This window comes from Chiloscyllium punctatum, chromosome 12 (genome assembly GCF_047496795.1).
Source record: "Chiloscyllium punctatum isolate Juve2018m chromosome 12, sChiPun1.3, whole genome shotgun sequence".
Taxonomy (NCBI): Eukaryota; Metazoa; Chordata; class Chondrichthyes; order Orectolobiformes; family Hemiscylliidae; genus Chiloscyllium; species Chiloscyllium punctatum.
In genome coordinates, this window is record NC_092750.1 from 55,387,011 (window position 1) to 55,412,896 (window position 25,886).

Below are 25,886 nucleotides of genomic sequence, written 5' to 3' on the forward strand. Positions count from 1 at the left end.
CAGCTCTGCTTTTTGGAGCTCACTGTTCTGGATTATACAACTTCTTAACCATAGATTGTCTCATTAACATTCAAGCTGTGAAAAGAAACACCATCAGCACTATTTAAGTGGATCATCAATTGACTACAGGTTAAACGATGACTAATTTCTTCCTGCAGTTGTTTCTAATCTGCAAGAGTTTGGTGCCTTCTGTACCTAGTTCAAGTTGTGAATGTAAACAGGGTATGGGCTATTTTGACTTTGAGTCAACACAATGGGAAGTCTTATTGTTTTCTAAGTCATTTTGCAGTCATCTGAGTATATTTTAATACAACATTTCTTTACGGACAAACATAACAGCTGGTCAATGATCTGCACTGCCCCAATGTGTCTCCTCCAGGAGATCTTTATCCAGCTCTCACTCTTATTCACATGATTACACATAATTACATCATGATGTTCATACTTTTAAACTATTGCTCGTGGCAGGAACATGGAAACTTGTGGAGTGGCAGCAGTGCAAAAGTAATGCTGTCTTTCTGAGCCATGACAGCAGTTTCATGCTCCATGGAACTTCTGCCAACTGAAATGTGGTGATATCCTAACAATCCTTGTTATCTCTTCAAAGGCAGATAAACTTGCACACAGTCATTTGCCGTCACAATGATAGCCATCTGAAACTTGAACAGCAGCAAGTTGAACTCAACTGACATCCACTTGAGCTTCTAATGCATTACTTATGCTTATGGTGAAGCAGCAACTGAAGCTGAGCCACGAGATGCTGCATCATGACTTGATCCATAGGTGTGCTCATGCAGTTGGCCACTGCTCCATGTTTGAAAAGGGCAAGTCTCAAGGACAGTGTAAAGCCCTGTGCAAAGTCAGTGCTGGGTACTTCCATGTGTTTTGAGATGGACTACAATCTACTTAATGCACTGAGCATTTTTTTAATGCATACCTATCATTTATTTTCTGTACTTCCTTGCCTCTTAAATAACAATCTCAGTCTTTTGTAGAGCCCAACTGCACCCTCATCCTCCACTGGGGCTGGCATCTCTGATTTCCTTGCTCCCTGCTTTAGTTAAAAGCTCCTCATGCCTGGCACCTCATCACTGTGGATCCATGTCACTTTGTCATCCTCTACACACAGTTTCAGGATTAGATATGAAGGTACCATCATCTTTGATGGTATCAGTGTCTTTGTAGCCATGCTTTTGAACTGGATACCTCAACATCAGCCAACACCATTTCTTCCAAGGCTGCCTGGATTTGTAGGCATAGCTATTGTCTTCCAGCTAGCTTTTGCAATTTGTGGTAATCCATCACCTTATCCTATAAGAAAGAAGGAAACACACCAGCGAGTGTGATGAAATCTGTTTATTGTATCCTTCATAGATAAAGTGTATGTGCTCGAGCACATTAATGTCCCTTATAGGCTCCAATTGATGGATACTGCTCGTAGATAAATATGGAGTTATCGTGAGTTTAACTGTCTATGTGTTGAATGGTGTATTGGTGAGGAAAGAACATGACTAACCCAAACTACTTGTGTGAGGTCATTGAATATCTTTTGGCACATATTTTCTTCTGTTCTTTCTTGGGATGTGGGTGTCACTGGCTGGGTTATCACATATTGTCCATTCCTGGTTGCCCTTCAGAAGGTGATGGTGTGCCGCCTCTTGAACCTTTGGAGTCCACCTTGCTGTTCGGGAGGGAGTCCTAGGAATTTGACCCAATGAAACTCAGGGAAGGGCAAAAGACAGGATGGCGAATGGCTTGGAGAGGAACTTGCTGCTGGTGATGTTCTCATGTATCTGCAGCTTTTGTCTTTCTGGATGGAAGTGCTTGTGAGTTCAGAAGGCTCGGTCTATGGAGCCTTCGTGAATGTTTGTAGTGTATCTTGTAGATAGTATACACTGCTGCTACTGTGCCTCAGTCTGTGGATGTGGTGCCAATCAAGTGGGTTACTTTGTCCTGGATGGTGTAAAGTCTCTTCAGCATTGTTGGAACTGCACTCATCCAAGCAAGTGGGCATTTTCCATCATGTTTCTGACTTGTAGGAGTTCAATACACTTTGGGAGTCAGGTGGTAAGTTACTTTATATAGGATCCCAGTCTTTGAGCTGCTCTTGTCACCACTCTTTTTATATGTTGTGTTCAGTTTTTGGTTGATGCTAACTCCCAGAATGTTAACAGTGCAGGATTAAATTCTCTCTTGTCAGAGCTGGTCATTGCCTGGTACTTGTGTGGCTCGGATGTTACTTGCCACTGGTCAGACCAAGCCTGGAAATTGTCCAAACCTGCTGCATTTGAACATAGACTACTTCAACATCTGAGGAATCACAAACATTGCTGAACATTGTGCAATCATTAGCAAACATCATCATGTTGGTGGGAGGGTTATTGTTGAAGAAGGTACTCAGGCTTGATGAACTCCACATCATTTTAGTCCCTCTCAGGTCACACCAGGAAGACCACCTAGCCCCTTGTCAATAGATCTCTTCTCTTTTGCACCTTCTGTGCCAAGGCCTCTGTTAAAGCCTCTGAAAACCTTGGAATTCAAAGTCTTTCAATGCTGTACCATTTTTCTTTCATTTTCAGAATTAATTGTGGAATGACTTCCAGCACCTTTCACAACACACTGTTCCTTTGAGAGATTCAGGCTGGTTTTCAGTCATACATGCTCGCTTTAACTGGTGCAAGCCTCTTACAATTTTGGGTAATTTGCTGAAGTATTATACCAGAGTCGAGAGTGTGGTGCTGAAAAAGCACCGCAGGTCAGGCAGCAGGTATTATATGACACCATATCACACAATAACATAAGAAATAGGAACAGAAGCAGACTACTTAGCCCCTAAGCTTGCGGTGCCATTTAATAATATCAGGCTGATGTGATTGTAGCCTCAGCTCTGTATTCTGGTCTACCCACACAACTTTTGACACTTTTGCATATCAAAAATCTGACTATATTGTCCTGAATACACTAAATGACTCCATTGCTCTCTTATGTTCATTAATCTTCCTTTTCTCCATTAAAATAGGATATTCCTTGTTTTGGAACTTGTCCCCTTAGTTCTCGACTTGCTCATGAGAGGCAACATCCTCTCAGCATCTTTCGCTCAGAGCCTCCTTAGAACCTTACATCTTTCAATAAGATCAAATTTCAATCTGCTAAACTCTGAGAACATACACCCAAAATGCTCAACTCTTCCTCAAGAATCAACCTAGTGACCATACTCTGAAGGGTTTCCAATGGACGTATATCCATCATGGATATATGGTGGATAAATGGATAGATGGCGGAAGTGGCAGGGTAGGAGGGATTCAGCCTCTCAGCTTGTCCATTACCTCTTGCATGGCCAACTGCAACTTTTAAAAATTTTAATTATTCCCCATTTGATTTTGAATCAAATTCATGTTTTCTTCCTTCCCCATCTTTGGTGGTGGAGAGATGTTGTGGGGAGCTGTTAAGTGGGAGATTGAGCAACTATTTCAGCGTTGATGGATTGGGGTCCATTCTTTATCTTTGGTGTTTCAACGGCATCTGCAATAGTGGCCGAATGAATGATTCCTCAATTCTCGGGGGTTAATTTGAATGGTCTGTTGGAAGTTGAGAAAGAGCCCTGGTTCTCCAGAGTTGGGACAATCTTCTGACTATGATGGTGGCTGGTGTATTGATGGCCATGAAGCGGCTTTGGCAGAGGCGATATTCCAGGTTCAGTCAGTGGCGGTGGGGGCTGCTTCAGCATGCTTCTTTCTTGGCGTTGTAGCCTCAGGGAGAACTTTAGCAGTTGTGGAGTAAGGTACTTCCTGTAGTCACTTATGAATCAGGAAGCCGTGGTTGGAACAAAAAATGAAATTTGTCTTAACTTTGTATGCATTTTTTTTACAATTTATGTAATTAAAATTGCATGAGATTAGTTATGGCAACTTATACACAGTTTACTGTATTTTCATAAATACATGTAACAATAAATTACTACCCTATAAATACTTAGCAGTGGCTGAAAACTGCAACAATATTAATCAGCAGATAACATCAAGTTGGTGCAGTGTCTAGATTTCATTGATCATGTATAGGTTAATTGTGCATTATAATCCCTACCCTGCTACCTCAGTTAGCCCTCTCGGTACTTTAGATCTTTTGTTATCTTGTAGAATCTAGCTCCTGCCATTCATCTAACTGGGCTACAGTTTCCTGGGTTAATTTTGATACCATTATTTAGAAATCAACTAAATTCATCTGGTCTGCTGGCATGACTTTTTTAAAATTGAGTTTTATACAGATTAAACCCTCTTATTTCAGATTATTTATGGTGTGTTATCTTTATTCTCTTAATGTCTGACATGGTTTGATGATACTTTCTCATATGTTCAATTTGAAGCTCACCAACTATTCAGCATTTCTGTCATTTCAGGATCATAACCTCTGACTTTAATTTGTTCATGACTGAGCCTCCTTATTCTTAACTTAATTCTCTTTTATTATTTCTGCATCTATAGGAGCTTTGCTGTTCCTTTCTGTTTGTTTTTCATATATCCCCTTCACTTTCTTAATTGTCTGTTTAACCTCTGACTTGAAATCATTCATCAACATTTTTCATTCTCACCTTCACTGTTTCTTGCACTTTTCCAAGACCTTTTTTCCTTAGAGCTGTTCTTATTCTTATCTCCTTATGGATTAGTTTGCTTTTATTTTATATTTCTCATAAATCCTATTCAACTTCCCATAATTGATTGTGACTTCTTTGTCATCAGTATTCTTTTCAGTTCCCCTCCCAAAGTCCATCCTCATTTCTTGTTAAATTTTCTCAATCTATCACTTTGATTTTTATCTCATGTATATCTCTCTTGATCCTTTCTATTGTTATTACACTCCCATGCTTACTTTTCTGCTTCATTTCATTCCCATTATTAAATCTAGTAGTGCTTCTGTCTTCATTTGCTTTTCCTCGATATCATGGTATCAGTCTACTTCCCTTTTTTTACTGTCTCTCTCTCTCTGTCATGGGTACAGCGACTGAATTTGCCCATGATTATAATACTATATATTTTCCTTATTTCATGCATTGTGTACATCTTTCCCCAGCAGTGTGCAGATTTTGATATTAACTCACAGAGGCAGATATTGCCAACTGAATGAGCTTATTCCTATAACTAATAATCTTTAGTCCCAAATCCCATATATTTTGCAGTTGTTTCCTATTCCATGAATAAATGCTGGCATTGAAAGGATGGCCAAATGGTTTTGATCTATTTTATATATTTATTTTTGCCTAGAAAATAGCTGGAAATCTTTTCATTCCAATCTTATTAGTATTGTCTAATGTATTCTTCTTGTCTGACCCATTTTTCTTTTATACTCATATCTTTATGTGCAAACATGTTGACAATTCGACGTTAACTGTGATTTATTTGAAATATAAGAAAGATTTCAATTAATTTCTTGTCCAACTATCCTTCAGTGGACTTTCTGGTTAATCACCTGGCCAATTAATGTGGTCTATGAAAACGTCACTCAAATGTCTTCACTTAATCTGTTGTGTACAATTTGCTCAGTAACTCAGTCTTGCACAAACAATCCTGTGAAAATTCTGTTGCTCTCCAGATCTGTGTAAAACTCAACTGACGTGCTGCAATAAAACACCTCTCCAAATTATCATTTGTGTCCCTATGTTAGCTTTCTAAATATAACAAGTAACAAGCTTTGGAAAATGGCGTAAGAAATACATATTAATTGTCTACATTCCACACAGTTAGCGCTTTTGGGAAACCTCCAAATCAGCAACACCTCTGGCTTCACCTCCACTACATAATGTGGCCAAATAATTTCTTCACATCAGAAATTCCTATACAGAGTCTGAACTCACAGCTCATCTAGTGGTAGGCGGTGAGACCCAGTAGGAGATGTGCTGAGCTGAGTCCATGGATTTTATTGTAAGGAAATTAAGTGAGAAAAAAAGAGGGAGATTTGGAGGTTGCCAGATTAGCATGTGAAAACATGAATTATAGGTCATTTGGACTGTCAAGACGAAAAGCAAAGTTCTCATGTGGCAATTTAACATGTGCCGAAGTGGTTCATAAATAATTGTGAAAAGACAAAAAGCAGAAATAAAATTTTAGTCTCCACTTCACCCAATGACCTTCAGCATCATACCTCATCAAGTTCTTTTTTCAGAAGCGGTTCAGAGTGTCATCACCTTTGCTAGTAGTTAATCCTGAACTCCACGACCAAATGTGCTTTACAAACATGGTGCCAAAATCCAATTAATCATCACTTACATTAAAAACATTTTTGCCTCTCAGCATTTGAAAGTTTTGAATCATACTCCATTAGGCTTAGTTTCCTGTTGGATTAGTAACCCAGTTTCCAAACCTGGTGGAAAACATTCAGAAGTGACAGGGCTGCGTTTGCTGCTTCACTTGTTCCTGACCCTTTCTATAATCTTCAAAAGCAAACGGAGGCCCATTTGTAACTGTTTCCACTTGCATGGGTTGAACTGATTTCTGGTTGAATACCCCAGACATTGCTGACCCCTAAGTGGAGCCAAAATACGAAAAGTGCAGCAAGCACTGCTGAGTTTACATTGCAAATAGCATGCACGTATATTTTGTAAGCACAGAAAGGACTTGCTACAGGGTAACACCCTTGGTAAAACAATGACTGTAAGGAATCTACTAACAATGGGAAATGCTTTTTAATTCTTAATATGTGCATCTATTTATGATTTCTGTAAAGATCGCAAACATTTTTAAAAAAAGGAATTTGAACTTGCAGTTAATCTTTGAAAGGATGCACAGAAAGATTTTGCATTTTAAGACTTTTTCTATAATAAAACATTGAAACACTATTGTCCAAACACTGCCTGTGTAGTCAAATTATACGTTAAACTACAAAACAGAACATTCCCAATTCATTGTTTAGCTTAATTGAAAATGCACTTCACAGACATATTTTGCATTTTCCTTTAAGTAGATATTCAATTCCACCAAAACCCGTCCAAGGTCACTCTTGGTTTTCTCGATCTGGGAAAATTTAATTTTAAAGTTCTTTCACTTGAGGGTGACACAAAATATTTCTACTAACCTGAGTGAATTTTAGAATCTTGCTTTAGCATGAGTTCAGTTTTTTTAATCCTGTATAATCTCACACCCATACTCCTGTGTGGTGAATCATTGCAACCCGCTGTATAAAGCTGCTCTCCCTCTCCTGAAGACTTCTCCTGTCTGTAAGTTTTCAAATATATTTCAGAGCATTCCCATCTCATCGCTCATCTGCACTACAATGTAGATCTCATGGGTTTTGCATTGAGATGGAAATGCTGATTTGCTATCCCTAAGATCTCTAAGTCTCTTTTATCCTAAAAATAAATGCATCCCTTGAAGCATAACTGTACACAACCTGATATTCTCAACACCTTTTGTGGAATTTGTGGACTCATAGTCTATCAACTGTTTTGACCTGTTGTCATTGTCTCCAAGTATAAATACTTTGTACCTTCTTCCCAGTAAAATAGACCTCCTTTAATCTCTAATCTTTAATCTCTAACAATTATACCACTCAAGACTTGCTGTCAGGGAGATTTCAGACCAGGTCATATGATCCACATCATTAACTTGAAAAAAGATCACAAACCATAATAAACTTTTAAATGTCACAAGTATAAGTAGAAGCTGCAGAGGTAGTGAATACAATGGTTATTATCTTCTGAAATTTTCAAGATTCTGGATAGGTCCCAGCAGATTGTATAAATACAAATACATCTCAAACTCCCCACTACCTCCAGTCATTAAAAGCCAAAGCCTTTGAGCATCTGGAATCCTTTCTCAACTCTTCCAAATGCCATCTTTGGATTAACCCCTGAAATACTGAAGTTGATCCCACTCAGGCCATGTAATTGAGGCCAAAAATAAATGCAAATTATCCATGAGTGGCTGCTTCAGCAAGTCGTCTTTCACAGAAATCCCTTTCAGATTTCCCATCTACCAGCCGATGTCACTCCATTCCCAAAGAGAGTTGACACTGGGGTCAGCACCTCTTAGTAAGGATTGATTGGGCAGACATAGTTGTTTGTCCCTGCTCACACAGATACCCTACAGAGTGCTAATGTGGCTGTGTAATTTAAAGTACTTTTCAGTATAAACTCCCATACAAAGTCTGTGCAAGAATTTAATCAAGGTATACTCCAATGTATTCTGAGAGATTCCGATGAGGAGATAAGTTGCTTCTGCAGCAGAGACAGCAGTTGATTGTTGGACAATGTGGAAATCCCATTGCAGCAGACTCTGAGAGAGTTGCCTGAGAAATCAACAATTCAAATGAGCAATTCACCAGCCTTTGAAACAAAAGTCCCTTACACTCTGAGAATGAGTGGGCAATAACTCACTTCAGGACAATAGTCACTCAAGAAACATACGATTACTTTAACTGCTGGCTAATGATTGAACTGAATTCTCAATTTATCGCTGACCCTACCAAGACTCCTGGCTCCCTATGCAAAACCCCCTCCCCAATACTACAGTCCTCACCTTCTGACTTGACTCCCCTCTCCTGCTGGACTCAACACTCTCCTTCTGACACCCCTCACTCAGGACAACCCTGCACTTTTTAGCCAATCCAGCATCATCACCCCGATTGCTAGATTCATCATATTCCACCACCCCCTTGCTGCACCCAAATCCCTCTTCTGACCCAACCCAATAACCTTTTTCACCTAACCCAAATGGACCTGAACTCCTCTCGGCCAACAGACTTGACCAATCATATGCACGCAATCATTTAAATGACATCTACCCTCTCACCCACATGACACCCTATCCCTTCAATCACCTGACATGCTAACAACACACTTATCTGCCACCACACTCCATACTTACCTTACATACTTATCCTTTCATATTAGCTGACGCAGTAGCTGCAGGACATTTAAATTACAGAAGACGCCACACAACTTTCTGCTGTTAAAAGAGCAATATCAGTGATGAGCCTCTCTCCTGTTGGCTGAGGCGCTTTCTGGACTGATCTTCACTACAAAGCTACAGGGGCTCCTGTACTGGAATTTCCAGGGTAGAATTGATCAAGTACTTAACAATTTTATTTGGCTGAGCAGGATTGGAAATATGACTTTTGACCTTGAGAGGAATTTCTGGACCAATAAGTTGTGTCATTTCTTCACCATGAAAAGGAAAATCCAGCTCCATCCAACTTCATTGTTAAGTCAGTGTACAGACCTTGGTATGATAAATAATCTCCCTGAGGCACTGTTGCAGAATTAAGCTGATAAATATCTTTCAAGCCATCTGATGATTTTACTTTTATTCATTCATGGGAAGTGGGTTTTGTTGGCTGGGTCAGCATTTATTGCTTAGCCCCATCTATCCTTGAGAAGGTGGTCGTGAGCTGACTTCTTGATCTACTGCAGTCTCTTTGATGAAGGTACATCCACAATACCATTATAGGGAGCGGTCCCAGCACTTTGACCAAACAACACTGAAGGAACGACAACATGTTTCGAAGGCAGAATGATGAGTCACTGGAAAGGGAATTTGCAGGTGATGTTCACATATACCTGTTGCCCCTTGTCCTTTTCAGTGGTCGTTGTTTTGGTTTCAAAGCTGCTATCTGAGGTGTTTTGGTGAATTTCTGCAGTGCATCTTGTAGATGGATACACACTGCTGCTACTGAGCATCAGTGGTGGAGGGAGGGACTGTTTGTGGATGCGTTGCCAATTAAGTAGCTTGCTTTGTACTGAATATTGTTGAGCTTCTTCTGTAATGCTGGAACTGTACCCATTCAGGTCAGCAGGGGGTTTCTGACTTGTGCCTTGTAGATGGTTGTCAGGGTCAGTGAGGTCAGGAAGTACTCGCTGTGGGATTCCCAATCTCTAATCTGCTCTTGCTGCCACACTGTGTGTATGGCTAATCCACTTCAGGTTCTGGTTAATTGTAACTTCCAGGATATAGAGAGTGCAGGATTCATTGATAGCCATTGAATGTATTGGATGATGGTCATTGCCTGGCACTCGTGTAACACAAATGTAATTTTCCTTTTGGCAGCCCAGAATATTGTCCGGGTCTGGCTTTATTTGAACATGGATTGCTTCAGTATCTGAAAAGTTTGCAATTGGTGCTAAACATCGCTCAATCATCAGCAAATGCCCGTATTTCCAAGTGTCTGATGGAGGGAAGGTCATTGATGAAGCAGCTGAAGATGAAGATGATTGGGCTGAGGAAATTGTCCCAATGAATCCGTGGTGAGATGTATAGAGCTGAGATGACTGATCTCTACCAACCATACCCATCTTTCCATGTACCAGGTATGACTCCAGCCATCAGAGAATTCCCCCCCATCCTGCAGCCCCCCCCGCCCTGATTCCCATTTACTCTGGTTTGGTTAGGGCTCCTTGACGCCACACAAGGTCAAATGTGGCCTTGATGTTAAGGGCAGTGACTCTGACTTAGCTCTGGAATTTAGCTCTTTTGTCCATGTTTGAACTAATGCTGTAATATGGTCTGGAGCTGAGTTGCCTTGGTGGAACCTAATGATGAAGGGCTTTTGATTTCGAAGCTACTTGGATGCTGCCTGAACTGCTGTGCTCTTCCAGCACCATTAATCCAGAATCTGGTTTCCAGCATCTGCAGTCATTGTTTTTACCTTGTTGATTTGAACCTAATGAGTGTCAGAGAAGGTTATTGCTGAACATATGATATTGTTGAAGTATTGTTGATGGAACCTTGCATCACTTTATTGATGAACAAGTGTAGACTGATAGGACATTAATTGTGAAATGAAATGCAACTATTCAGTACACTATAAACAGTGCTGCTGAATGAAAAAAAAGAACACCTGAAATTTAGCTACCACTCCATCCTCCAGTCCACACACAGCTTTCCAACAGCAATTCCTGAAACCTTGGTTCCTGCCATAGTCTGCCTATTATCCTGGTTCCTTTTTGCTTTCTCTGTTCTCTCCCAATCCTCTTGCAGCTTCACACTGCCACCCCCCCACCCATCCCCAACTAATTTAACCTCTCCCTCTTACTCCCTGGGATATTTTATGTAAATCCCTTGCATTTCCACCTTGTTTCGCCTCTTCCTCTCTTCCCCATTGCTCATCAATGGCCCCCTACTGCTCCATTTTGCTTTCACTGGTCTCCTTTAGTGATTTCTCACCACTTACCCTCTGCTGTCCCATGTCATTTCCTCCCAAAGCCCTTGAAAACTCAGTCACACCTGCTCCCATGTTTTTGTACTTCCCTCCACTTCCTCCTGCAGCCCCTTCCACTCCCTCCGACTTCCTGCCATAGCCCTTCCTGTTTCTCCTCTTGTCACTCACATTGCCGGACAAGCAGAACAGAGTAGTGGAACAGCAGTATACGAATGGGAGAAATGAGAGGTGGAGAGGACATCAAGGGGCTGAAGGACTGAGTGAGGAGAGAAGTGTAACAGGAGAGTATTATGTGTCCTTTTCTATCTTCCCTCCACCTTCACTATCTTTCCTGCAGGCAGCTGTGTGGGATAACACTGGGAGTGATATTACCTGTGTCTAAAGAGTGTCGCTTCTCAGTTGTGGCAACAGCAAATGCAGCCTTTTGATTAGTGACCGTGTGCTGCCTAAAATTTGAAATTTTAGAATGGGTTGCAAACAGAACCAAGTTGTGGGGTGAAAAGGTGCCATGTCACGCTTTAACTTACTCAGATCGTGACTGAAACTGAATCTTCAAATCTCAAACAGAGGCTTCAAACAGAGGGAAATATTATGACAATGACTCACTGACAGCACAAAAAATTGATGTGTGAGGAAAAAATGAAATCGACAATAAAAGTATGAAAAAATATATCAAAGCTAACAGAACATAAACATTTATTGTCTTACCTTTCTAAGGATCTGTGCCAGTCGAGGTTAGCATAAAATCAAAGCATATAACACATTCAAATAATACTCATTGCTATGCAAGGCAAATAGTTCACTGGTTTATGACCTATTTCATCAACAAAATGTAAGTGAAAAAAACAAACAACTGTACAATATTTTCATTTATCTTTGTGCAATTATTTTAGATTTTTTTTTGTTACTTACTGCAGGAACAAGGGAAACATTTCCAACACCTTGCTATTGTTATTTGCTATAGTAAATCATCCTGGGGAGTTACAGTCACGGATTGCCATTTGGAAATAACTCAAGGCAAGACTGAGTGTTCAATATTCCTTTGCATAAGTTGTTCCGTAAAGATAGAAAAGGAAGGAAAGGCGAAAAGGTAGCAATATTGGTTAAGGAGAGCGTGACAGCATGATGGAAAAAGAGGATAGCTCTGAGGGATCAAGGGAAGAGTCAATTTGGTTGGAGCTAATGAATAAAAAGGCTAGAATTACATTGTAAATTACAGAAAAAATGCCAGCATCACAGAACAGTAAAAATAGAGATCTTCAGTTACCCAAATACAGACTGGGATATTGGCAGTGTAATAACAGTGAGTGGCAAGTGTTGCTAGATGGTGTTCAGGAGAGTTTCCTACAGCAATATGTGTCCAGTACATCAAGAAAGGATGCACTGGTAGGCCTGGTTCCTGGAAATAATGTGGGCCAACAGATTAAGTGTCAGCGGAGGAACATTTAGATGATAGCAATCATTGCATCGAGGTTCTGGATGGTGCTGGAGAATCATATGCAACAATCCAGTGCAATAGATATCCATTGGCAAAGACTTAACTTCAATATAGTACTGAGCAGGATTGACTGGGACAAGAGTTTGAAGAGAAAAAATGTGAGTGAACAATGGACTACCTTCAGAGATCAGGTGGTTTAGATAGAATTGAGGAATATTCCCTCAAATGGGAAAGGTAGGACAAACAAATCCAAAATTACCTGGTTGAAGGAGGGCTAATTAGAGATCAAAACATGGAAGAAGGTAGCATGGCTGAGGTATTAAATGAATCATTTCACTTCTCATCACAAAAGAGGTGTCAGCCAGGCCATGGTGACAGAGGAGGAAACTGTCATGAGACAGGACCAAAATGAACAAGGAAGAAATCTTGAATACACTGTTAGAACTTAAAGTTGACCAAGCACTGGGATCAGATGAGATGCATCTAAAGAAATTGAAGAAAATGCAGTCAGAAGTTCTCCTGCAGATTGGGGTGGGGAGCTGCCTGATGACTGAAGAATTGCAAACATTACTGTCTTGCTCAAGAAAGGCTGTGAAGTTAATTCCAGAGATTATAAGAACAACTCGTTCAACTTCAGTAGTGGGGAAGCTTCTGAAAGCAATTATTCAGGATAAAATTAGCAGTCACATTGATTAGGAAGCGTCAGCATGGGTTTCTAAAGGGGAAATATTGCTCAACAAACATGTTGGGAATTTTTTTCAAGAAATGATAGAAAGTCTTGATGAGAATAATTCTGTTGACGTAGTACACATGGATTTCTAGAAGGCATTCGATTCAATGCTACAAAATAGACCTGAGAGATAAGTTTTAGTCACGATATAACAGTATAATAGCAACATGGATAGAAAATTGATTGAGTGATCTAAATGGAAGTATCAATGGATATTTTTTGGGCTAGAGAATAGTTTGTAGTGGAGTTCTCAGGGGCTCATCTTAGTGCTTTGCTTTTTCTCACGTATATTAATGATCTGCATCTTGGTGTGAAGGGGGCAGTTTCAAAGCTTGCAAATGACATACAATTTGGGAGAATTGCAAAATGTGAAGACGACAACACGAATCTCCACAAGAACATCGGATAGTGCTGGGGTGAGCAGATAGATGGCAGAGGAGGTTCAATGAAGAGAAGTGTAATTGATGCACTTTAGTAGGAAGAACATTATTAGGCAACATAAAATAAGGGACACAATTCTAAAGGGGGTGCAGGAGCAGAGTGACCTGGCTGTATATGTGCACAGATCATTAAAGGTGGCAGAACAGTTGGAGGAACAGTTAATAAAGCATGCAGTAATCCCAGCTTTATTAACAGGGGCATAGAGTACAAGAGCAAGGCAGAGGTGTTAAACTTGTTTAAGACACTTCTTGGACCTCAGCTGGAGTATTACATACACTTCTCACATTATAGGATATATATGAATGCATTGGTTAGTGTGCAGAAGCGATTCATAAAAACAGTTCCAACAATGAGAAACATCAGCTGTGAGGGTTTATTGAAGAAGCTGGGACTGGTGTCCCTGGAGACAAGGTAGCTGAGAGGAGATTTGATAGAGGTTTTCAAAATCTTGAATGGTTTGAACAGAGGAGATAGGGAGAGGCTGTTTCTGCTTGTAAAATGAACAGAACAAGAGTGCATAAATATAAAATGATTTGCAAAAGAAGCAAGAGTGATATGAGAATGAAACCTTTCTCAAACACCGAGTTGTTAGGCAATGGAATGCACTAACATTGTAATACCTCTGTGATTCTGAAGTTATAGTGATTCTCTGGTTTCACTGTTACAGCTACTGTTGCCAACCATATTTATTTGATAAATACACAAGTACTAGAATACATAAGTAGGACATTTACACACAATTTTGAAGATCTTCATTTTCTACCTTCACTGTATTATATGCTTTGTCTAAACTGACACTTGCGTCATAACTTGTGTCAAATGATTTGGATGTTTGCAATTTCTGATCAAGATTCTGACTGAGTTCTCAAAGCGCTTGCCGATAAGGAATGGCTTGTACACACAATAATGCACCAAAACCAACAAAGATCTGAATGGCAAGCTCATCTGTTTTGGTAGCATTGGCTGAGTAAGCAATGTTGGCCGTAAAAACAAGAGAAGTCTTTGCTCTTCCTTGAATACAGTCTTGAGACTTTGAATTTCTAACGACTGAATGAAACAGACAGAAAGGACATTGATTTAATGTCCAATCTGAAAGATGGTAGATCTGAGATGGTCAATGCTATTTCACGATCAATTGTAAGAGCTGTCTTAAAGCCAAACAGCTTTTCCCAAAAGTATGGATTGCATAATTAACAAATGCCATTGGGTTGCACTAGCTAACTCTTAAATCCACTGTAACTGAAACAACCAAAGCTGAATGACAGGTAGCGTCAGAAATCGTAAGAAAAAAACATTCAAATGCAAGTTAAAACTCTGATTGATGCAAGCATTTCTCATTTATATTTTATACATAGACAAATTGAAAGCAAAATGAGATTCACTGCTACCAAAAGTTTTTGTTACGTTGCTTTTTTTTAAAAAAAATGAATTGGTCGGATGATAAGCAAATCTATGATACAATTACAACAGAATCACTGAAATGTTGACAAAGGGTGGTTGACTAGTGGCATATTATAACTTAAAGGCAGCTTCTTTTAATCTAACTCAATATAGTATATTCATTTTTTCTACTTTTTTAATTCATCCACAGGATGTGATTGCTGCTGGCAAGGCCAGTATTTATTGCCCATCCCTAATTGCCCAGAGGGCACTGCTGTCGGTCTGGAGTTACACATAGCCCACACCAGGTAAGATTGGAAAGTTTCCCAAATTGGTTTTTCCAACAAACCACGAGGGATTCATGGTCATCATTAGACTTCTAATTCCTGAATTTCATTAAATTCAATTTCTACCATCTGCCATGGGTCCCGAGAACATTCCTGGGTTCTCTGGATTAATAGAGTCAGGGAGATGTACAGCACAGAAACAGACCCTTTGGTCCAACCCGTCCATGCCGACCAAATATCCCAAACCAATCTAGTTCCACCTGCCAACACCCAGCCCATATCCCTCCAAATCCTTCCTATTCATATACCCATCCAGATGCCTTTTAAATGTTGCAATTGTACCAGCCTCCACCACTTCCTCCAGCAGCTCATTCCATACACGTACCACCCTCTGTGTGAATAAACTGCCCCTCAGGTCTCTTTTATATCTTTCCCCTCTCACCCTAAACCTATGCCCTCTCATTCTGGACTCCCCCATCCCAAGGAAAAGACTTTGTCTATTTATCTTATCCACGCCCCTCATTGATTTTATAAACCTCTATAAGGTCACCCCTCAGCCTCCGATGTTCCAGGGAAAACAGCCCCAGCCTACCCAACCTCTCCCTATAGCTCAAATCCTCCAACCCTGGCAACCTCCTTGTAAATCTTTTCTGAACCCTTTCAAGTTTCACAACATCTTTCCAATAGGAAGGAGACCAGAATTGCATGCAATATTCCTAAAGTGGCCCTACCAATGTCCTGCACAGCCACAACATGACCTCCCAACTCCTGTACTCAATACTCTGACCGATAAAGGAAAGCATACCAAATGCCTTCTTCACTATCCTATCCAACTGCAACTTCACTTTCAAGGAGCTATGAACCTGCGCTCCAAGGTCTCTTTTTTCAGCAACACTCCCTCGGAACTTACCATTAAGTGTATAAGTCCTGCTAAGATTTGCTTTCCCAAAATGCAGTACCTCACATTTATCTAAATTAAACTCCATCTGTCACGTCTCAGCCCATTGGCCCATCTGATCAAGATCCCCTTATAATCTGAGGTAACTTCTTCATTGTCCACTACACCTCCAATTTTGGTGTCATCTGCAAACTTACTAACTGTACCTCTTATGCTCGCATCCAAATCATTTATATAAATGTTGAAAAGTAGTGGACCCAGCACCGATCCTTGTGGCACTCCACTGGTCACTGGCCTCCAGTCTAAAAAGCAACCCTCCACCAACACCCTCTGTCTTCTAACTTTGAGCCAGTTCTGTATCCAAATGACTAGTTATCCCTGTATTCCGTGAGATCTAACCTTGGTAGCCAGTCTCCCATGGGGAACCTTGTTGAATACCTTACTGAATCCCATATAGTCCATATAGATCACGTTAACCTCATCATTCCTCTTTGTTACTTCTTCAAAAAACTCAAAGCCATGTTGACTATCCCTAATCAATCCTTGCCTTTCCAAATACATGTACATCCTGTTCCTCAGGACTACCTCCAACAACTTGCTCACCACCGATGTCAGGCTCACTGGTCCATAGTTCCCTGGCTTGTCCTTGCCACCTTTCTTAAACAGTGGCACCACGATCGCTAACCTCCAATCTTCCTCACTTGTGACTATCGATTGTACAAATATCTCAGCAAGGGGCCCAGCTTCCTTAGCTTCCCACAGAGTTCTAGGGTACACCTAATCACGTCCTGGGAATTTATCCACTTTTGTACATTTGAAGACATCCAGCACTTCCTCTTCTGTAATATGAATGTTTTTCAAGATATCACCATCTATTTCCCTACATTCTATATCTTACATGTCCTTTTCCACAGTAAACACTGATGGGAAAGTACTCGTTTAGTATCTCTCCCATTTCCTGAGGTTCCACACAAAGGCTGCCTTGCTGATCTTTGAGGCGCCCTATTCTCTCCCTGGTTACCCTTTCGTCCTTAATGTATTTGTAAAAACCCTTTGGATTCTCCTTAACCTTTTTTTGCCAAAGCTATCTCATGTCTCCCTTTTGCCCTCCTGATTTCCTTATTAAGTATACTCCTACTGCCTTTATACTGTTCTAAGGATTCATTTGATCTGACATATGCTTCCTGCTTTTTCTTAACCAAACCCTCAATTTCTTTAGTCATCCAGCATTCCTTACACCTACCAGCCTTTCATTTCACCTTAACAGGAATGTATTGTCTCTGGACTCTTGTGCAGCTGTCCCTTTACCTGTGAACATCTGCCCCCAATCAGCTTTTGAAAGTTTCTTGCCTAAAACCATCAAAATTAGCCTTCCTCCAATTTAGAACTTCAACTTTTAGATCTGGTCCATCCTTTTCCATCACTATTTTAAAACTAATAGAATTATGGTCACTGGCCCCAAAGTGCTCCCCCACTGATACCTCAGTCACCTGTCCTACCTTATTTCACAAGAGTAAGTCAAGTTTTGCACCTTCTTGCGTGTTGCTGGAAAAGCACAGCAGGTCAGGCAGCATCCGAGGAGCAAGAGAACCGACGTTTCAGATGTAAGACCTTCATCAGGGCTGATTCCTGATGAAGAGCTTGTGTTCGGAACGTTGATTCTCCTGCTCCTCGGATGCTGCCTGACCTGCTGTGCTTTTCCAGCACCACAATCTCGACTCTAATCTCCAGCATCTGCAGTCCTCACTTTCTCCCCCCAGCTGGATTAATAGTCTCATAGTAATATGTCTCAGCCTTTGCCTCCCCATTGCTTGTCAACTATAACTCTCATGACTATTATACAAGATATTAAATGCTCAAAGCCAGGTGAACAATGTTAAAAATAAACTTTACGCCCAAATTCAAGGCAGAATCTAATGTGGAACAAAAACAGAAATTGCTGGAAAAACTCAGCTGGGTCCAACAGCATCTGTGGAGAGAAAGAAGAGTTAGCAGTTCATGTCCAGTGATGCTTTTTCAGAATGCCAGAACTGCGTTTGGAATCTAATTTGGGTCTGACCATGTGACAGAATCACGTGAGGTGTCCGAGGAGACTTCTGTTGGTGTTGACAGCATCTTTCTGCATTTAACAAATGAGATGGTGAGTTTATCATGAGGCGGCAGCAAATTGTCAATTGAGAGGATTATTATTTGTTAAATGTCTTTATGATTATTCCTGGAGAATGGGTAAGTCCTGCCTGTGCATTATCCTAACTAGCAAGTGCTCTAGGTCTCTGGCTGTACAACACTGTACCAATATCCCCCTGTCTCCCATATCTGGGGAACCATGTGGGGCCGATCCTGACTGACAGTGATTACCTGGGTAAACAATGGCTCTTTAAGAAAGGTATGTGGTCAAGGGATGTCAGTGCATTCTGGGATATCCTGGCATTGGCACATTATTCCAGAACTGGGCAGATGGTAAAATGGGATTGGAATCAAAGATGTGAAACACAGTCTGGTAAGATGGGATTGGAATCAGAGATGAGGAACACAGTCTGGGTGGAGAGTGGGGTTTGTTAGTTAATGAAACAAGTTAGATCCAATACAGTGAGAAAACCGGTTCAGCTTCACCATGAAAATACTTTCAAAAAATTCGATAGAACTTTCAAAAGATAAAATTCAGCCCCAGGGAACTCATTTACTTAGCACAAGTAGAGCAATACAGTGTCTACTATGAATGGTAAATATAAATGTGGATATTGAAACAGAACCAGAGATTAAGGTTTGAAACTAAACTGAAGTTTTATTGTGCTGTAAACAAGTTAAACTGGAAATAAAACTTGGGGATGAAATGATATTTCATGGCAGGGAGACATGTGGAATTCTTCCCAAATCTGAAGTTGAAACTGAAATAGTTTAAGCCATAAGACAGGGGGAAAATTCAAAATACGTCTCTATGCTCGTTTAAAACAATAATTGGCCTTTAGTTAATATTAAACAGCAATTGATATCTAACTGCTGGTATGTATTTCAGGGATTATTGCAGAATTCTCAAGTGATTGAGAGTAAGTCCTGAACCGATCTGAATCCATAGCGCTGTGCCATTGCTCTTTCACTGTCCTGTGAATTGGCATATCACATCCAGGTTATCTGACCAATCAGGAAGGACAGTTGGAAGAGATTTGCACTCAAAACAGATGGCAAAGTAGCAGACTATTTTGGCATGATGCCCACGCTAAAGTAACATGGTACCTTATTGGATTTTTGGAAGGGATTAATGTGGACTCTCTGAAACAGTGGTAATGGGCCTTTGATATAGCCTGGAGAGCAGGGCAATGTGAATGAGAGAGAGAGAGAGAGAGAGAGAGCGCTCAAAATGGAATGCTAGCACTCTCCTGTTTCTACATTCAGTCAATCATGGTGATACCTCACCTTCAGCAGCTTCCAGCAGTTCCCTCTAAGGAAATTATGCTGCTGTGAAGCTGGGAAAATGGAATGGAACATGCATGTCACATTCTCTGTTCAGATTTTTCTCAATTCAGCATTGTCATCCTCAATCCGATTTTAAATTTTTAATTAGTCAGATTAAAATAATAATTGTTTTCATTTTCTGCTCGGCAGTCAAATTTGCCTGTTGCTAATTAGGAGATGTGTTTCAAAAATTAGCCCCTTATTTCCATATTTTATTGGTGCAAATCCATTACAACATATATTAATTTCTACCTTCATCTATTTACTCCCACAGCATCGTCTACTATAAAACTTTGATTGAGTAATAACACACTCTTGGCTGTATTCATCAAATCACAATTGCAAAAGTAATTTCATGTTTGAATCGATGATACTAGATGTGTTCAATTGATTTTCTTTTTTTCTGCACTGTAACTGAGATGCCATCATGAAGATAACATCAATTGTAAGATCTGCAAATATTAAACATATAGTCAGCAATTTAATTTATTTCTGTAGTCACAGGTCAAGACTTCAATGAAAGGCTAGGTGAATATCAATATACTGAGAACAATAATTGAGATTTTAATTTATTACTGAAGTTTTAATCACTGGTCTGGTTTGATCAGATTTTCTGTGGTATGTGCATAACTTCTCAATATACTTTAAAAATGCATTATGTGCAATAAATGTGGAATACACATCTCATTAAACAGAATGGATAAAGATGGCCATTTCTGATTTCATTTGATCAATCTCTCAGTAGGATAAAGACAAAATCTCATACTGCTCCAGAGAGTATAAAAATCCCACAGACTGGAAGACAATACAGCTGTTCAAAAGCCAAAAAAAAAGGAGATGTTATGTCTATTACACAGGAAAGTATGGTTGGCAAAGGCAGCTGGTCAATATACAACTCAACTCATATTTCCAATGGAACTTAGAAAGGAAGCCAAAATCTACCTCTGTTCAACTACCCTGCTTTCATATGTTCCATCACATGATTTGACTTTTAAATCTGCTGATCATCAAAATTATTAAAATGCAGACCAGGTAATCAGAAGGGCTCACTAGCTAATTTTACGATTGAAAAAATGTGCACATAAATCCTAGCGATTCTGTTCAAATTAATTACCAAAAGAAAATTAAAAGTATCTGGCTCATCTGTTCTTGGAGCTTATGAGATTGAACTAAAAGTCAGCAATTATAATGCTGTAGCAGTGTCAAGTAAATAATGATGAATTGATTTGAACTGAAACAGCAATTCATTAAACATTGCAACAAGATGAATTTAGAACCATTTGCAGGAATATATGAAAAGCAAATATGAAATCTAATTGACAGAAAATACGAAGGTTTTCCTTTTAACGCAATTCATCAACTCAGACTCTACTCAAATAAAGGCAGATTTGTGCATTAATAATGCACTGATCAAGTATGAAATGGGGAAAAAAAGTGATATGCAAAGCAGATGGACAATTCATTGAGTGTTTATCTTGATCCAAGCAAATGAGCAGCAAAGACTTTGAGCTGGATCCTCAGCCCCAAACAGAGGTAGGTTGGTGCTAAAACCATTGTCGCAGGTCCTGCCTAAGTCCTGAGCTCCATACTACCCTTGGTCCTCTTCTCAGGAGGTGAAGTATCAGGACTACTGACACTCTCAGCTCACATTGCCAATGATGTCTACTAAGTTCTATTGAGGCCTTTTCTTAGAGGCCAACTTCAATCTCTTTGCTGAGGCAGTTTCGCGGCTCCAAAGTGGCCTCCCAATTGCAAAATGGATTTCTGCTTGAATATGATAGCAGTTCCAGATCACCCTTTAGTGGGGTTTCCTACTAAGTAGCAACTAATGTTCCAACCAGATAAGTGCCAGAGGATAATCATTTTCATAAAAGAGAATCATTCGCCTCCTCGTGGTATTATCTTCACTGAAACAATGCCATCAAAATCCTGGGAGGGTTACCATTGACCAGAAATTGAACTGGACCAGCTACGTAAATAGTGTGCCAAAAAAAGCAGATCAGATGCTGGGAATTCTGAGGGATGTCTCCCTAAAGCCTTTTGATCTAAATCAGGAGAGATTTGACACACTCTCCAATTCCCTGGAGAAGTGTGCTCCAGAAACACTTGAGAAGGTGCAGGGATAACAGCCCAACATTCAAGAATAGTCAGACCTTCTGAATCGAACCCTATCCAGCACCTTAAATGGTGACTCCCGCCAACATTGATGTAGAGTGACAACAGTGTGCACCATCTGCAAGACACACTGCAGTAATTCACCAGGCCTCCATCAACAGCATCTTCCAAACTCATTGCCTCTACCACCTCGATGCACAGATGAATGGGAACACCACCATCTGCAGGCTCCCCTCCAACTCAAAGACCATCCTAAACCACAGAACATATTACTGTTCCTTCATTGTTTTGTTGTCAAAAAAGTTGAAACCGCTTCTAGCAGTCTTTCTCAATTAGGAATGAGCAACAAATGTGGCTGGGACAGTGATACTCGTAGCACAAGAGCAAAAAGGTGCAGTAGATTAAGTGGAACTGCTGGCTGTTCACTTTAATTTCCAGAAGGCATTTGACAAGGTGCCAAATCAAAACTTATTGCAGAAAGTAAAGGTACACGATACAGCGAAAAAACATACATTTAGTTGATTAACGAAAAGTGAAGAGTAATTATAATTGGGTTTTTTTCTGGTTAGCAAGATGGAAATAGTACAGATCCACAGGGGCGTGTGTGGACTATCAATTGTTTACAGTTCATATAAATAACTTAGATGAAGGAACAGTGTATTGTTACCAAATTTGCTAATGACACAAAGACTGACAGGAAAGTAACTTGTGGATAGGACATAAGGAGGATACAAAAAGATATAGTTGAGTTAAGTGAGTAGACAGAAAGACAGCAAGTGGAGAACAATGTCAGAAAATATGAACATTGTCCAAATTGGCATGAAGAATATAAAGGAAGTATGTTATCTGAATAGTGAGAGATTTTGGAGCTCTGAGATGCAGAAGGATCTTGCTGAGCACTGCATGCATCACTGAAGATTAATCTGCAGCTACAGCAAGTAATTAGGAAAGCTAATAGAATGTTATCATTTATTGCAAAGTGTATTAAACACAAAATTAGGAAGGTTCTGCTTCAGTTATCCAGGCAACAAGAAGAACTCAGGACTATGTGTAGAAATATATGTGAAATCAATGCAGTGATCTGAACTTGACATACTAGCACAATAGTTCAAAATAGAAGAAAACATTAAGAATGCAGCATTTCAGAGCAAGTGAGTTTTCAATTGCATTCAATTCAATAAGTACGACCAAACAAACACACTCAGCCTAAAAAAGCTATTTTTACCAGAAGAGATTAATTCCTCAGAATGGAATTGAAATTGAAGATGTAAAAATTATGGCACCTGAGGTAAATATTTAGAGACATCACTTTGCCACTGACCATAATATCTGCACCATTCAGTGTACTACTTATTTTATTCCTGCAGACCAAAAAAGACTCTGCCAGCAAGTGCACAAATCTGGCTGAGTGACAGGAAATGGAAAGTAGCATTGAACTGTTGTTTGTCAAACTGGAGGAATCTATAGAGTGGGGTTCCCAGGGATTGATATCAGGGCATTGTGTTTCTTTTTATTAATGTGCTTGACTTGTGTCTGCAGCAACACAATTTCAAAATTCATAATTCTAGCTGACAGAAATAGAATCATAGAAGCCCCACACAATGTGGAAACAGGCCCTTCGGCCCAACAAGTCCACACCGACCCTCGGAAGAGTATCCCACCCAGACCCATTCCCCCCTACCATTATTCTACATTTACCCCTGACTAATGCAGATAACCTGCACATCTTTGGGCACTATGGGTAATTTAGCATGGCCAATCCACCCTAACCTGCACATCCCTGGGCCCTATGGGTAATTTAGCATGGCCAATCCACCCGAACCTGCACATCCCTGGGCACTATGGGTAATTTAGCACTGCCAATCCACTCTAACCTGCACATCTTTGGGCACTATGGATAATTTAGCATGGCCAATCCACCCTAACCTGCACATCCCTGGGCACTATGGGTAATTTAGCATGGCCAATCCACCCTAACCAGATTGTGAACTTGGGAAGAAGACAGTGATGGATTTCAAAGGCCATAGGCCTACTGATGGAATGTGGCAAATTAAATTTTTTACTGAAAAACATTTAAGTGGTACACTGTGGTAGAACAGCACTGAGGGTAGGTGATACAAGATAAATGTTACGATTCTAAATGGAGTGTTACAGCAGAAGGACTCTGGATGTCTGTGCAGAAATCGTTGAAGGTGGTAAGGTAAATTGACAAAGCAGTTAGCAAGGCATAAACAAATGGGCGGCACGGTGGCACAGTGGTTAGCACTGCTGCCTCACAGCGCCAGAGACCCGGGTTCAATTCCCACCTCAGGCGACTGACTGTGTGGAATTTGCACATTCTCCCCGTGTCTGCGTGGGTTTCCTCCGGGTGCTCCGGTTTCCTCCCACAGTCCAAAGATGTGCAGGTCAGGTGAATTGGCCACGCTAAATTGCCCGTAGTGTTAGGTAAGGGGTAGATGTAGGGGTATGGGTGGGATGCGCTTCGGCGGGGCGGTGTGGACTTGTTGGGCCGAAGGGCCTGTTTCCACACTGTAAGTAATCTAATCTAATCTAAACCTAAAATGAAAATCACACACTGGGTTGGCCTCAGCCATGTGTCTAATTCTGCCTACAGACATTAGAACAGATGTGAAAGATTTGCAGAGAAAAAGATGATTCCAAGGATGAGGGTGTTTGCAGTTAGATTGGAGAAGATGTGGCTGTAACCCCAAAGAGATTCGAGAAAGGAATTCAAAATCCTGAGAGACCCAGTCAGTCCACAAGGAGCAACTGTTTTCATTGGTGGAAAGGTTGAGAACCAGAGAACTCTGATTTGAGATGAATGATAAAAGATCCAAATGCAACATGGGGTAAAGTTATTCAAGGCAGCAGGTGGTTAGGACCTGGTTGAGTGTGTAATGGAAGCAGACTCTACTGTGGCTTTTCAAAAGGGGATTCGAGAATTACTTGAAGTAAAATACTTGAAGAGAAAAGAAAATCCAGGTCGACAGTGAAAGCATAAAGGAGTGAGGTGAACAAAATTGCTCTTGCAGCGACCCAGCACTGACTTATGTCACACAATAAATAACCACTGCATTTAGATAAGTGATGTTATCACATCCAAAATAAAATGCTAAATACAGCAAAAACTGACAGGTTTCATTTGTTTGTTTCTTTTTTTTAACTCATTGGAACCGATGCTTAAAACTCTATATGTGTTTTAAAATAGGAACTTGATTAAGTGGTATTGTTTTAGGTGCAAATCTACAATTCTGAATCCTAGGTATCCAAACCTATTTGAGTCTATGAAATAGATTATTAGCTTACTAATTCACCAAAAATAGAGAAAACAAAATGTGGAGAATGAATGAGTTTAACTTTCTTCATACATTTTGGGTTGGCAACCTGATTTAAAAACAGAACAAATAAAATTGGATATAATGTTAAAGAATGCATGGTGTATAAAGAATACTGGATTTAAATTAGCAAAGCAGACTCTTATTAAAGGGAAGGAAAAGACAAATGGATGTGAATGTCAAAGGATTTGTTCTGATTAGCTGCGGAAATTTAAAGTATTTACCCATATTCTCCAAATGTTTCTTCTTTCATTGGTTGGGCCTCAGGATCTGCCCGAGCATCTTCTTTATCTTTAACTGTGAAGGGAAATGAGCATACCAGATGTTAAATTCAGCCTGCTGCTTCTTAGTTCTAGACTCGAGAAAACAGAGAAAATGTAAGAAAGGAAATATCAAAATGAAGATTTGCTGTTCATCTCTGGTCTCTGATTTTGAAAGCTAAGGATACTTTGTTGAATTACCAATTAATTCTGTCATTAACAACTGTGCTTTTTTAATTCATTGTGATTCAGCAATCTTTTCTAGTCCGGCCTTTCTTGTCGTCAAACAGTTGATTGAACACAGTCAGAAAGTAAACAAGCTTATCCAGAAATACCTTTGAATGGCAATGTGTTTTACATGTGTTCTGCTTAGTGATGTTGAGTCACGTTGAATTCAATTAGCT

General features: G+C 40.1%; 1 protein-coding gene across 12 annotated transcripts in view; it reads right to left on the reverse strand.

Moving 5' to 3' along the window:
• chl1b (cell adhesion molecule L1-like b) overlaps positions 1-25,886 on the reverse strand; it is an 885,223-nt gene that overhangs the window by 8,903 nt on the left and 850,434 nt on the right. For all 12 annotated transcript variants that reach the window (XM_072582623.1, XM_072582619.1, XM_072582621.1 and 9 more), the window contains one exon: positions 25,447-25,519. In XM_072582623.1, the coding sequence (XP_072438724.1) occupies positions 25,447-25,519 (73 nt within the window). The remainder of the gene's footprint in view (positions 1-25,446; positions 25,520-25,886) is intronic.